This window comes from Lactuca serriola, chromosome 9 (genome assembly GCF_051521515.1).
Source record: "Lactuca serriola cultivar US96UC23 chromosome 9, Lser_US96UC23_V15, whole genome shotgun sequence".
Lineage (NCBI taxonomy): Eukaryota > Viridiplantae > Streptophyta > Magnoliopsida > Asterales > Asteraceae > Lactuca > Lactuca serriola.
The window spans coordinates 18,019,506-18,035,609 of record NC_136416.1 but is presented as its reverse complement, the minus strand read 5'-3'; the positions used below and the strand labels follow the sequence as shown (position 1 = coordinate 18,035,609).

General features: G+C 31.8%; 1 protein-coding gene across 2 annotated transcripts; it reads left to right on the top strand.

The window, feature by feature from the left end:
* The first annotated feature begins 8,710 nt into the window (after nt 1–8,710).
* UCH2 (Peptidase C12, ubiquitin carboxyl-terminal hydrolase 1) lies at nt 8,711–11,081 on the top strand. 2 transcript variants are annotated; one of them, XM_079020608.1, is made up of 6 exons: nt 8,711–8,850; nt 9,432–9,483; nt 9,736–9,782; nt 9,854–9,900; nt 9,986–10,088; nt 10,171–11,081. In XM_079020608.1, the coding sequence occupies exons 2-6, from the start codon at nt 9,453–9,455 to the stop codon at nt 10,945–10,947; spliced, it is 1,005 nt and encodes a 334-aa protein (XP_078876734.1). In that variant the 5' UTR covers nt 8,711–8,850; nt 9,432–9,452; the 3' UTR covers nt 10,948–11,081. The 2 variants fall into 2 exon arrangements, with proteins under 2 accessions (XP_078876734.1, XP_078876735.1); XM_079020609.1 differs by having other exon boundaries at nt 8,751–8,850; nt 9,438–9,483.
* Nucleotides 11,082–16,104: the final 5,023 nt, after the last annotated feature.

Here is a 16,104-nt window from a genome sequence, read left to right as displayed (position 1 = left end):
CCGGACGATTGAAGTAAGAGATAATCAAAGCGATCAATAGAAGTATCGCGATCATTGTTAAAGTAATAAGCTTGTAGCTAGAAGTGTTGCATGCTAGAATGTGATTATATCACATTAGAACATGAAGGAAGGTATATTCTATTCTAGAATTTGACTCTAAGGGCCCAGAGTCTAAGCATTGCATCATATGATGAGAGGCCATTAGAATATGACCCATCGGTCTATTATGGTAATTGAAGGAAATAACTTATCTTAAGTTTGTTAAAAAGAAGAAGGATTCTCCAATAGGGATCGAGATTGTGACTAAAAAGGTCACGATTGAAAGTCCAACATGAGATAGAGAGCGGGTGCAAGATCGAGCACCGCCTGCAGTCAAGAAGTCCAAGAGTTAGTTACTCATTCGAAGGAACATATAAATTGTAGTTATTACCTAGGATGAAGAGATAACGTATGGAGTCATTTTTGCAATACCTGTTTTGTTGATGATTCCGGGACAGAATCATCCTAAGGGGGAGAGAATTGTATCGCCCGCGTTTCTAGGCTAAGCATTAGTATGGCGATTTAATAGTTAGGGTCAACAAATGTAACTTATTTTGAAGTAATAAAGAGGAATTACTTGAATATTATGTGAATTATGTGATTTTATATGCATTATACTTATTTATAAGATATAACAAATTAAGAATGAAATAAGCATCAAAAATAAAAATATAGATAGACCCGATACCTATGAATAAAATTGTCGTGGTCGTGATAAGGATTCTGGAGATATAAAGAACATCAATATCCGAGTTACAAAGAAGAAGTTACGACATGTCGAATTTTTACGACTAAACTGCCACGACACCACGTAACGTAAAAAGTGAATTTTTGACAAATTACCTTTTTAGCCTTCACGATCTAAACAAAAGTTGTAGTATACGTAAAACAGAGAGTGTGCATAAAAAGAACGTCCAAATATGACTTTGAATGAGGAAGTTATGGATTTTCTAAGATTTTGCATAGCAGTGTGCAGCCCGGAGTTCGTATTTTAGATCGAGCGATTTTTAGCCGACACAACCTAAACGAGAATCGAAGATCTCGTCAATAGGAGCTCAACAATAAAAAGACAGACGAAAACATAGTCCGTATGTAGAAGTTATGAATTTTACACGGTCGTTTAACAATGTAATCTTCTCATACTGTTAAATTAAAATCGGTCGAGAATTAGCCGATGGAGTCAAAAGAAGAGTTGTAGATCTTGTCAATACTTGCACGTGAATAGAAAGAACGTCGAAAACGGAGCCTGTATGCGAAGGTTATGGGGTTTAGAAGTCGGCAGAGTGCTGCTGCAAAAGGGGTGACATGGCATAATATAGGCCACTACTTATCCTCCACCAAAATGGTGACACTTGGTAGCTACTCGACGAGTTGGAGTCCCAAAACTCGTCAAGTTGAGCTATAAATAGAGGTGTGAGGCTTGCTTCATTCTTCACACCAAAAACCCATTATTTTTCTCTCTAAAGTTCCCAAACACCCCCCAAGCCTAGGAAACCTCCCTAGAACTAGAAGAAAGCCTCGGAGCGCCCGAAGGCTCCGAGAAAAAGAGTTTTACGGCTCGTAAATCTGTCCCCGCAGAGCCCGATTTTCAAGCAAACTTCCTGGTTTCGTCGAAGCGAAACACTATCCAAGTTGGAATCACCACCTTATCAAGTGAGTGCATAGTTACTTTCATCCTACACATAGATATGAAGTAGTTTATATAAATTACGTGACGTGCGTGCATATTATCTGTTTATCTTGAGATCTATGTTGGATTAAAGATTTAAACTTTTTTTTTTTTCAGATCCAAACTGTATATGTATTTTATATCTTGAGATCTATGCTGGATGAAAGATTTAAACTTTTTTTTTTCAGATCTAAATTGTATATGTATTTTATATATTGAGATCTATGTTGGATGAAAGATTAATTTTTTTAGATCTAAACTGTATATGTATTTTATATCTTGAGATCTATGTTGGATGCAAGATTTAAACTTTTTTTTGTCAGATCTAAACTGTATATGTATTTTATATATTGAGATCTATGCTGGATGAAAGATTTAAACTTTTTTTTTTCAAATCTAGATTGTATATGTATTTTATATCTTCAGATCTATGCTGGATGAAAGATTTAAATTTTTTTCAGATCTAAACTGTATATATATTTTATATCTTGAGATCTATGCTAGATGAAAGATTTAAACATTTTTTTTCAAATCTAAACTGTATATGTATTTTATATCTACCAATATGCTGGGTAAAACATGGATAGATGAAATAGTTGATGTGTGATAAAATGATGAGAGACATCGATGTTGCCGATGATCCAGTTATCTAGCGGAGTATGGATGATGACCACAGACTTTTCTAGACAGTCCAGTGGAACGCTAGCATGCTCACAACCTATAGGTGTTTATTTGAACTACGTGTTCACCAAGTGTACTCCATCCCCCTCATGGTTGAACACAGTTGTTATGCGGGTCAATTCATCACCTACCAGGCAATGCGGGGGAGCCAGTGGCGTCACACCCTCCTTAATGATAAGCCAACACCGTGTTACAACCAACACCCCTCTTTTCATTCATGTCGTGGAGAATTGGAACCAGATACTGCATTCAAAGAAGTTGCTACATTGGACGACATTTATGAATATGGGTGTTCGTTTCGTATAGATGATATGGGTGTTCGTTTCATATAGATTAAACATCTATTTATAATAATAATAATAATAATAATAATAAAGAGTTAACAAGGACTTTACAAGTGTAGTGGAATCTCTATGTACTATAGTGAGTTATAATGTCAAATAATCATTTATGTGTAGTCATTTCCAAGTTTGACTACGATTTACAGGTTACTACAGTGACTTGTCATGTCAAACTATCATCTATGAATTCCAACTCTGACTACAAAATGGTTGCTTTTGGAATATGATTTGCAGATTACTAGGATGTATAAATATGACATATACGATCGTTTTCTTATTAAAAATACTATATATAATCTCAACTATATTATGAGTTCATCCTCAAAGTTCAAAATTTGCTCATACGACGAAGTTGATTGTTACTACTGTGATCCAGTCGACCCCTTTGTTGCACCCTCTTCAGAAGGCTCATATATGTCGGATGAAAGTTTTCAAGAATTGAAAATGGCTAACGAACAACAAAAACAGTATAAAGAGTCGTCTTGACTTCTCAGTCAACGTCGTAAACTTATTGCATCAGAATGCAAACAAGCTTAAGAATGGATAAACCTTAATAAAAAGAAAATCAAAGAGCATGAAAAATGGATAAAAAAGACTAAGAAGACTATTAAAATGACTGAGAAATGGCTTGCTAACAAGGACACAAAGATGATACATCTTAGGGTGCAAAATGATCGTTTGGAAGATAAAATGAGAATTAGGGATAACCATATAACAATCGAGAAAGAGAAGTACTCATTGCAGTTCCATGAGGTTAATAATTAGTTAAAAATTTGTTGTAAGATTAGCATGTCTTGGGTTTGCTATATGATTTTTTTAGATTAATATGTTTGTTTATCATTAATTTCCAAGTATTTTTAAAAATCATGTATAAAAACTACATTTTCTCTTATGATGTTCAAACTAAATTAAAATATAAAAGCATAAGAACAACATCTTAGAAAATTAATAAAAACATTACAATACATAATAAATTAACAACTCTTCAGTTTAAAGTAGTTTTAAATCATAATCGGCGTTATAGGTCTGTGAACAACTCACAGAAGCCCCAATATTAAATGTCGTCTCCATAGTAAGAAATCTCGTGCGATGTGCTCCATTGTCGGACGCCCTTCCAGAACAATTGTTTCTCGTGTGTCCTGCTTGACCGCATGTAGAACATTCTTTTCTAATTAGACCCTCGCCTTAGGATGAAATGCGTTCTATGTTTTTTGGCCTGCCTGCCTGGCGTTTATCCATTATATATGGCCTAAAAATCATCAAATCATCGAGGATCTCCCATGACTTTGGCAAAGAGTAAATTGATTCCTTATATGTTCTCCTTAATGTTTCGTTATGGTAAGCAGTCTTGGTAATTGTTGAGTGTTAGCGCTCTTATGACATGAGCACAAGGTATGTCGTCAAGTTACCAATGCCTACATGTACATGTCATTTGATGGAAATCAACAATGACGTTTTGTGTCCCCTTTTGACCTCACATTTCTTACTTGAGATCTTGCGAACATCCCACTTATTAAAAGTATTTTTATTTTGTTTTACAATATCATCGGCCCAATGGGTGAGTGTTGTTATTGCTTCCGCTAAAAACTTAAGAAAATTACACAGTTAAGATCAATAACATTTAACACAAACATTAATATTACAACTTACTACCTGCAAAGTTATGTCTTTGAAACCACCACTTTTGCATTGTTACATGAAAAAGTCGATCAACATCAGTATCAACACCTTATATGCATGTCTAGATAATGCATTTATAGACTCCGCACCGTTGGACGACATAATATTGTATCGCTTGCCTCTAAAATGTACCCTAGACCAAGTTTCAGGATTTATACTTCGTAAGTATTCTCATAGTGGTTCTTTTATCTTTTTTCATAAGGTCCATGGCAACATTAAACCCATCAACTATATAGGCCATACAAGCCTCCAAAAAAAATCCTTTAACCGTCTTACTCTTCCCTTATCTAGCTACTATGTTGAAATACAAATGGACGCAATATATTCCGTGATGAGCATGAGGAAAATTTTGGCAACAAATGTCGCTATAGACGGAGACCTATCAAATATAATTGTAGGCTCCTCCATATTGCCTATGCATTCACGTAAATTTTGAAAAAACCGTGTCCAAGAATATGTACACGCATTTTTGCATATACCATATGCAACCGGTAATATTTGGTTTTGTCCGTCCTTAGTAACTGCAAGTAACATGGTACCTTTGAACTCGCCTTTTAGGTGGGCTCCATTTGCTACAAGGGTCGGCTTACAACAATTGACAAAAACATGTACATACAATACATTGTATATCTATTCAAATACACTGATTATAGTTAGGTACACCAAAACAAAAAATAATAATAATAAAATATAGTAATACTAACCGAGCAACCAAGTGCGAAAGACAAGACTCAAACCGATCATCACCATCTATTTGAATATGTGTCACCGTGGCCGAATTATGTTTGACCAAATTGTGAAAATAAGCCGAAAGTTTGGTAAAAGAATCTTCTTTCGTACCCCTTAACAACAACAATGCATATTGCTTCGCATGTCAAACCTAATGGTATGATATATTGATTTTCAATTAAGCATCATATCATTAATAATACATTGTCCCTGATATACTCTACTATAATCTTCAGCCAAAACATCAACAATATATTCACCCAAAACATGTTTGTTTGTCTATTGACGATTAGGTTGCAACTTTGTTAAAGAACATGTGTGTACGTCAACAAATTTATTCACTAGGAAAAGCCCGCCATAATTTTTAATTCCTTTTGCTCTTAGTAACCAAAAACAACTTTTCCCAACACACATAGGGGTGGCAAATCGGACCATCGTGTCGTGTTTTTGTCTGACACGACACAGCAATGTTTTATGTAACACGAACACGACACGACACGATGTCGTGTTTTTTCTTACTAACACGAAAACGAACCAATTAAAAAACGACAAACACGACACAACATGAAAAAATAGCACAATATAACAATTAGTGTATTTAATTAATATTTAATAATACATAACACGACAAACACGAGAAACACAACAAATAAATGATAAATCGTGTAAATATCGTGTCGAATTTTGAACACGAGCACGACACGACACGACATCGTGTTTTTTACACTTGACAGGAACACGACATGAACACAAATTCGAATTTCAGTTTTGTCCAAATTTCCTTTTGTGTCGTGTATTTTTGATGTGTCGTGTCCATAATTGTCACCCCTAAACACACACAACCTCATATATTGATTTGGTCAATCTACTTGTCCTCGTTTGAAAACATTCCTGAAAACATTTTTTCCTAATTGTCCGTTTTATAAGGTCTTTGTTCTTAAATATACAGAGACATTCAATCTTTTGATGATTGATGTCTATCATTTGTGATGTGATATCTTCATTAACATCAATTGGACATGTTGGTAGAGGGGCATATTGTGAAAAAAATTATCGGGAAACTTAGCTTTACGTTCACCACCCAACTCATCTCCATCAGAATTGCTTTCTAAGTCGGTCATATCTAAAGTTGCATCAACAACATCAGCAAAATCCTCGTAACCATGTACATTTTCATATTTCTTAATCATATTTTTTTTTCTTTTTACTATTATCTACTACACCCCTGTTCATAACTTTAATTTCTTGTTGGGGAACATTAACATAACGACCACGCACATCATCTGCAATTTTAGTCAGAGATGGAGGTATTTATACATAAAAAATAAAAAACTAAAAAAAAAACCACCTGCGAACGTACAAGTCGCTAAAGCACAACTATATTATAGCGACTTGTACATTCGCAGACGGAATGCTAAAATCGCATATGGGCTTAATCTAGGGGTGAGCATTTGGACCGGACCGGACCAGCTTTTGGACCGGACCGGTTATGGAGAATTTTGTGGACCATGGACCGGACCGGATGAGTCGTGTCCGTGTCCGTGTCCGGGTCCGGGTCCAGGTCCGGGTTTTCCGGTTTTTGGACCCGTTTGGACCGGTACAACTTTAATTGCATAGAGTATAATAAGTAATCTACATTGATGTATAATATTATAACTTGCAAAATTAATATGTTTCCGTTTCATGCCTAACTAATCTACATTGATGTATAATATTATAACTTGCAATTTGCAAAAATTAATTTTCCAAATAAAAGCAACTAACATATAAATCAAGTTCACCAACAAAAGTTAAACAATTTTAAGACAAACATACAAAAGTATTACCGTAACAACAAAAATCATAGTTTAAACTTTAAAATCAATATGTAACATATTTAAAGCTTGTGCAATCTCTAAATAAACACAAATGAAAATGTTGTTAGTATTTAATAAAAAGTAATAATTGTATAAAAAAAGAATAAATATTGTAATTTTTTTTATCCAAAACTATATCATCATCGTTCAAGATGTCACCAACGTTGTCAACTATCGGATTTGTAAACTTTATCACGCAATCATGGGTGCATAACAAAGCTTCAACTATCAATGTTGATAAACTAGTTTGATACTCACTTACAACTCTACCACAAGTGCTAAACGCGGACTCGGAATTATAGTATAAAATAATACTAAAAAGCTGAAATATTTCAGCTTTGATAGCTCTACTTTGAAGGATTGTAACTCAATGAATATAATACCAAAATAAACAAAATTATAGTCTAAATTCATCTACAAATTGTAAACTAAATGTTGGAAAAAACCGTAGGTCAATCCGACTTAAAACGAATGAGTTATGGGTGTTTAAAAAACGTCACAGATTATAAAATCTTGCTAAAAAGCTGAATTTTTTCAACTTTGATAGCTCTACTTTAAAGGATTGTAGCTCAGTGAATATAATACCAAAATAAACAAAATTATAGTCTAAACTCATCTACAAACTGTAAACTAAATGTTGGAAAAAATCGGAGGTCAATCCGACTTAAAACGAATGAGTTATGGGTGTTTAAAAACTGTCACAGCTTACAAAATGTTGCTGAAAAGCTGAATTTTTTCAGCTTTGATAGCTCTACTTTGAAGGATTGTAACACGGTGAATATAATACCAAAATAAACAAAATTATAGTCTAAATTCATCTACAAACTGTAAACTAAATGTTGGAAAAAATCGGAGGTCAATCCGACTTAAAACGAATGAGTTATGGGTGTTTAAAAACTGTCACAGCTTACAAAATGTTGCTGAAAAGCTGAATTTTTTCAGCTTTGATAGCTCTACTTTGAAGGATTGTAACACGGTGAATATAATACCAAAATAAACAAAATTATAGTCTAAATTCATCTACAAACTGTAAACTAAATGTTGGAAAAAACCGCAGGTCAATCCGACTTAAAACGAATGAGTTATGTGCGTTTAAAAAATGTCACAAAAATCTTAATCATGTCCAACCGGTTCTAAACCCGGTAAAAACCGGACCGGACCGGGAAAAAAACCGGACCGGACCGGGAAAAAAACCGGACCGGACCGGCAAGAAATCTTAGAACCGAGAACCGGCCCGGGGGTCCAAAAAAACGGTCCGGTCCGGTCCGGTCCGGTCCAAATGCTCACCCCTAGCTTAATCCATCTGCGATTTTCATGATTATATTTATTTGGGTTTTTTCGGTTATTTTCCATAAAGTAACGAATTAGCCTATATTTTTAATTTTTTCTTTAAATTTAATAGTTTAAAAACTTAATTAGTATGATTAAAATTTGAGAAATTAATTATCATCTTACTTTTTGTTTTATAGATCGTTTCTATCCATTTGAATGATGACATTTATTATATTAATATAGTAAAATATTATTAAATTCCATTAAATGAATATTAAATATTAAACGTGTCACTATTTAATTAGTTAAAAAAATTTATAGGAACAAAAAAGTAAAAAGTATTAGGATATTTAATTTTTTCTGCAAATTTTGGTGGCTAAACTGTACAAAATACTTATACGGTAAGAAAAAAAAATGAATACTCCTTTAAAGTTTAAACCATCGGGAAGAGTATAGACCCGTTTCAAGAAAACCCGTAAGATATATTCGGATCCATACTCTTTCTTCCCCCTTTTAATCTTCTGCTAATTCTTCCCCCACACGCATCCTCCATAGCCGTCTCAGTTCTCCATTAGAAACACAGGTATCTAAACTCTCATACGTTAATGCACGACAAGCCTCTATATTTTGACTAATAATCTCTCTATTTTTACTTATAATATGTTAAGATTGATTTTTAAAAAAAAGTTCTATACAGATTTGCCGTATGTAAGCACAAAGACAGTAATCGCATCTAATTTGCGTTGTATATATAAATAGTTTGCTCTAATTATCTAAATCTTACTACGCCATACTGAAGCTGGATTAATTCAATTATGTTCAAATAGAAATCAATAATTTTGTTTCTAGGGTTTGGTCCTTCATGTAACAATGTAATTTTGACGCGAGTAAGGTCAGGTATCGTGGAAATTGGGTAATCAGTGGTTTGGCTTTATTTATGAAGTGGTAAATAGTAAACAACTTTTCGTTTAGCTTGTTTTTGCAGTTAAACGTAGAGTTGCATCTGGTAACCTTGTTTGCTTCTATTTATATGCTCCATGAGTTTTACAGTCTTTGTTACTTTTATTGGGCATACACGTAACAATTAGAAGTAGAAGTATAAGAAACTTTGATGCCATATTAACTACTTAAACGAGTTAATTGATGATTTGTGTTTTTCTGTAGCTGCAGATTCTATTTGACATCATGTCTTGGTGCACCATTGAGTCTGATCCTGGTATGTTGCTCTTCTGGATTCTTGTTCTCCATATAAACAAGGCATATGCCTTTCAAGATTAATGCAGGCTGTTTAATAGAATTGTTGTCACTAATCCTTGAAAACCTAGAGACATGTTTGAACCATATTAATCTTTACATTTTGCAAATAATGGACTGAACTTGTTTCATACTCAAAATTACGTATCTGTTCCATTAGTTTAAGCTTTGAAATTTAGTTGGTTGTAATCGAAACCATCATCTTCTTTTATAGGTGTTTTTACCGAACTTATACAACAAATGCAAGTAAAAGGCGTGCAGGTAATATTTGCAGTTATAAATGTCTATAAACAAAAAAAACACAAACCGAATTAAATGGATTGTGTATGCAGGTTGAAGAGTTATATTCTTTAGATCTTGATTCTCTAAACAGTCTTAGGTACATCTTTCAAATTCATCCTAGTTATATTCTTTGATTCGTTTCTTCAAATCTCATATTTCTATCATATTTCTTAAATCAACAGGCCGGTTTACGGGTTGATATTCCTATTTAAATGGCGTGCTGGTGAAAAAGACGAACGTCTCGTTATCAAAGATCCAAACCCTAATTTGTTTTTCGCCAGCCAGGTCAATAGCAACATACCTACATCAACATACTTACAATTTCTATTATCGATAAAAAAATATATATAATAACAACATTTTCCAGGTCATCAACAACGCATGTGCCACGCAAGCGATCCTTTCAATTCTGATGAACTGTCCAGATGTCGACATCGGGCCCGAATTATCCGCATTAAAAGACTTTTCAAAAAACTTTCCTCCGGAGCTCAAAGGGCTCGCGATCAACAACAGCGACGCGATCCGAACCGCGCACAACAGTTTCGCGAGGCCCGAACCGTTCATCCCGGACGAACAAAAATCCGCGGGAAAAGACGATGACGTGTACCATTTCATCAGCTACATTCCCGTGGACGGGGTTCTATACGAGCTTGATGGGCTCAAAGAAGGCCCAATAAGTTTGGGCCAGTGTTCGGGTGGACAAGGTGACATGGACTGGCTGAAACTGGTGCAGCCCGTGATCCAGGAAAGGATTGAGAGGTATTCACAGAGTGAGATACGGTTTAATTTGATGGCGATTATAAAGAACAGGAAGGAGATGTATACGGTTGAGTTGAAGGAGTTGCAGAGGAGGAGGGAGCGGTTGTTGCAGCAGCTGGCGGCGTTGCAGGCGGAGAGGGTGGTGGATGGTGGTAATGTGGAGGCGTTGAATAAGTCTTTGTTGGAAGTGAATGTTGGGATTGAAAGTGCGACTGAGAAGATTTTGGTGGAGGAGGAGAAGTTTAAGAAATGGAGGACAGAGAATATAAGGAGGAAGCATAATTATATTCCGTTTTTGTTTAATTTTTTGAAGATTCTCGCGGAGAAGAAGCAGTTGAGACCTTTGATTGAAAAAGCCAAACAGAAAACCAGTGGGCCCAGGTAAGTTTTTTAATGTTTTGGTAATTGTGTTTGAAAAAGGATGTTTTAATTTTAGGGAACACGTGTTGTTTGGATTATTGTATGGAGTTTGAGGATGATGTTGAATTATTAGTGGTTTATTTAATTTTTGTTTCATTTTGTTTTTGCTATAAATGGATGTTTGTTTAGTTTGCATATCATCTAAAACGTGAAACGTGGAAACGCGAGTAGAAAATGTATGGAAGGGGCCACGAGTGCAAATTGTTAATATTATTGTTCTTTAGGGGGCCAAAGTTGTTTATTTTAGATAAAATTTAACGACTGTCCTTACCACGCTGGTCATCCTGGTTTCATTTTTTGTTGCATGATTGTTACGTGTGTATGGTGCTTTTGGTCTGCTATTTGGTATTTGGAAAAGTTAAAAAACTTCAAAAAATACAATAGAAAAGAAACTTGTATTTACTTATAAACTTGAGATCCTTTATATCTTCGGATAGAAAATATAGACATTACAAACTTACATAGGATAAATTACATACTATCGTTCTGCATTATACGACTATATACATTCTACATTGAACGAATATATAATTGGTTGACAGACTACTATTCATACACTATATCACAAATACTCATTTTAACAACCTACTCACATTATTACACACATCATCAATCATCACGCTTTTGATGACATGTTTTACAAATGACTTGACATTTGATTGACAAGATGTTTTTATTCGTTCCCTTCGGATTACCTACAACAAAATTGAAGATATTCTAGCAAGCACAACCTTTTCCATCCTCCCACCTAGCCTCGGTCTTCACGAAAATGCTTTTGTACGGATTTGTTTTTGGATCAATAAATGGTCAAAGGTCATCAAGATTTCCGATGAATTTAACAAAAGATCCACGCAATAAAATTAAACCATGAGAACCAACGATATATCATACTTAATAGTTGTCCTCAAAGTGATATCGTTCACAAACATGTACTAATCGTGAAATTTTGTCTTTATGTTATGATCTTATACTGAAAACTTATAATACCTTACTAATAACAAAAATAAAATAATGTAATTACGTTTGTTAGTATGTTTGTGTCTCCATTGTCTTACGAAACGAATATGTAGATGCAATTTATGTTTTTTTTTTAATGAAAATGTCAATTTGGATTATATGTGATCTTAATTGGGTCCAAATCAGTTGATAGTGACCCACAATGTATTTTAAGTTAATACGGTTTTGAATTTGGTGTGTGTGTGGGGGAGGGGGGACTATACATATAAAAACCCAACCTATCATGTATTTTTATGTTTTGGCATCTTATTAAACACGTGTTATCAAACTCCTCCATTATTGTTGCATAAAGTTATTTACTTGATAAGATACTCATAAAGAAAATTCAATGTTGAACTTTGATGCTAAATATAGTGATCAAATATTTGAAAATTCAAATATTTCTGTGTTATGTCCTATTATTATTATTATTACTAGGTGTGAAACCCGTATATTACACGAGTTGATTTAAAAAAGAATTAAACATTAAAGTGTAAATAAAAAATATTTTTAATATACAACTTTAAAATAAGAAAGAAACATATTTATTACAATTTAATATCATATATATGATATTTAATACTTTATATATATAAGTATATGATTTTAATTTTAAAAATTGAAACAAACCAAAAATTTACAATTAAATAATATTTATTTCAAAAATACCATAAAATAACAAGTGTCAAAACTGATGAGAGATTTACATGTATCAAAAAAAGCTTTCATTTATTAAGGATTATTATTATTATTATTATTATTATTATTATTATTATTATTAGAATTATTCGTTGGCATTTATTGTAAAATAAGCTAGAAAGGTTGATGTTTAACTTGTAAATATTTTGTAGGAAAAAACTAAAGAGATATCATTTATGTAATGGGTCTCCGTATTGAAAGGCCGAAAGGGTAAAGAAAAGGAGAGAAGGAAATTTTGAAAGGAGTTTTTGCATCGGGGAGCAAGTGGGTAAAGATAACAAGGAAAGCATTTACATTATACACAAGTTTTTGGAAAGATTGGAGATTGAAAGATAAAAAGCAAAGAAGAAGATTCTCCGACAACTAGTTTAATTTCATCTCCCTTTTTGTTCTTTTTATCACTTCAATGATCATGTATAGGAATATTTTATAGATTAGGTGTCTTTCAAAAGATCATGAGTTAATTTTATATTGTTAAAATATTTTTAACTTTTAAAAATAGTAGGTGAAGTTGTTATGAATATATGATGCATTTTGTATTGAATTATATGTTAGAAATAGAGTATATTAAAAAGAAAATTCAGAAACCAAATAAAAAAGGACGTGATAAAATCATTATCCTTAAAGAATATTAGCTCCCACTAGTTAGTTGATGTGCTTATAAATTGTAGGTGATGATCCTACACATTCTTCTCGTTTATATGATTTTGAACATTTATGTGACAATATGAAGAATACAGAACTTTTTTCTCAAGTGAAATGAAGACAAGCATCATGTATTTTAGCATTAAATACCAAACAATTGCAACTTTTCATGAATAGATGCAATGATTAGAGAATAACCAACATAACTGCGAGTTCAATTTTCCTTTTAAAAATAACTGAATTAATTGTTAACAATTAATTGTTAACAAGTTAGGAGAAAAGTTGTTAATGAACCGATGACTAAATTTCATTATAGAAAACAATTCATGAGCATCTTTAAAAAGTTATAATATTCTTTCCTAAAAGTAAAAATTAGAATTAAACAAAAAAAAATCAAAAGATATGCCAAATAAAACTCTATAATCACATAAACTATTTTGAATCAAAATTCATATTTACAATAATTTGAAGTGAACGTTAAATAATACTAAACAATTTAATAACAACTAAATAAAGAAAACAATATGGAAAAGAAATCAAAAAAATCATAAAATATTAAATACTTTTTTTTTATCCAACGGCGGGTTTAGATGTCTTCAGGGCCACCACTTGATTTTTTGTCATAGTATAATTTTTTTTCTATGAAGGTGTATCCACTAAAGAAAATATACATGTAAAGTGTTTTTCGTTTTTCCGGAACAAAAATTCATGAAGTCTGTGGACCATCTATATAATTCTCTGTAGCAGAAGAGGTGGACTAAATGGTTGCACACTGTAATAAGAAGTGTATTTGTTTTTTAACATCTGCATGCTGCTGCAGATATTTAAAAAATAAAATAAACTGATTTTATATAACGAAATAGTTTTTTAATACCGAAATTTAATAATGTATGATATTTCAGTAAAAAATTATGATATTTCAACTAAGAAAATAATGTTATTTCAACAAAAAAAATAATGATATTTCAGCAAGAAATTATCAAGTAAAAAATGAAAAATATCTTTTAGCAAGAATAAACAAAAAAAAAGAAACGGAAAAAAGAAGGTGAAACAAGAATTCAATAAGATTTCAACAACATATAATCAAGGTTTATCAAGATTTCAGCAAGAAAAAAAAAGAGGTTGGAAGAGACAATGCAAGTGTTGCCCCCAAATAGAACCTGCGCATATGTTTTTTACTCTGAAGACTTTCAAAAAAACAAACAGTTACAAAATAAAAAGTGTTGCGCGCGTGCTGTGCCGCGCAACAATAAAATGCATGAAAAATGGTTTTTACGAAAAACAAACAACACCTAAGATGCAACTACAACAAAAATTCATGTGTCGGACCACACCTTTTACCAACACAAACTAAAAAAATCATATTTATGCAATGATTTATAGTCATATACAATTATAATAACTTATAATCATATATAATTCAATTTAATCAATAATACACATAAAATATAGACGCTTTATAATTAAATCTTTAAAATTAGATTTGCAGGTTTAACATGATATTTTAATTATATGATATAATATTTTTTTAAATAGTTGATTTATTATATACTATTTAATAAAATATATACTTATTTTATACAATAAAATATATCCAAGATCCAACACCCTCAAATTTTATATAGTCATTAATTTATTATCCACTAATAATCATTTTCTAGAACAAACATAAAACTAGGGTTGTTCATTATTTATATAAAACCGAATTGTCCAATTGGCAATTTGGATTAGACTATTTGGTTTGAATATAAAGACTTTTAGATTGGATTTCACGAAAACCAAATTATTATTTTGGATTTCGGATTGGTTTTGGTTTATAAAATAAGAACCGAATATTCCAAAAAAACCAAATAACAATTTATTATTATTATTTTTTAATATATCTATAATTATTTATTAATTTTATAATTTATTTTTTTCAAAAAAATTCAAAAGATTTCGCCTAATAAAAAAAATCAATATGCATTTTCTCTCAAAACATTTTTATCTATTAAATATTAAATTATAATATACCTTCTTAGTAGATGTTTATAAAATTTAAATTACAATTAAACAATTTATTTTTGCTTCTCCTGTAAAAATTAAATAATATTATAACTATATGTCGTTTTAAAATGTTATGCTTTTTGAAAACCGAATTATAAAAACCGATCCAACCGAATTGTAATTGGATTAGATCGGATCAGATAAGATTTGAATTTAGTTTAGACAATTCAGATTCATATTTTGAAAACAAAAATCAATTTAGATTTACTTAAGTGGATCATATCAAACTGATCCATTCAAACGAACATCCCTACATAAAACACGAAGCTTTATTTTGAAACAAGCATGCAAAAAGAAGCTATAAAGCAAAAATTGAAAAGATACACATATCATGTTATTAGTTTATTAATTTAAGAAAAGTTTGAATGTAATATAAGTCTAAAATGATATTATTAAAAACAATATAAATATTATAATACTATATAAATATATAATTAAGTATTATAAATACAAAACCTCTTGAGTTATAAGACCATCTCCAACCCATCTCCATTTTTTTTCTCTATAAATGGAGTAAAAAATAGAGTAAATAGTGTTTCATCTCCAACCCTACTCCATTTTCTACCCCATTTTTTACCCTAAAAAATATATTCCTAGAATATTCCAATTTCATAACTTATATAGATTGTCAAATACACTCTTCTACTAATTAAACTATATATTTATGATTAATTAATATAAATTAGTATATAACATGATATTATAAATATCAAATATTACATTTAAATTATAATTA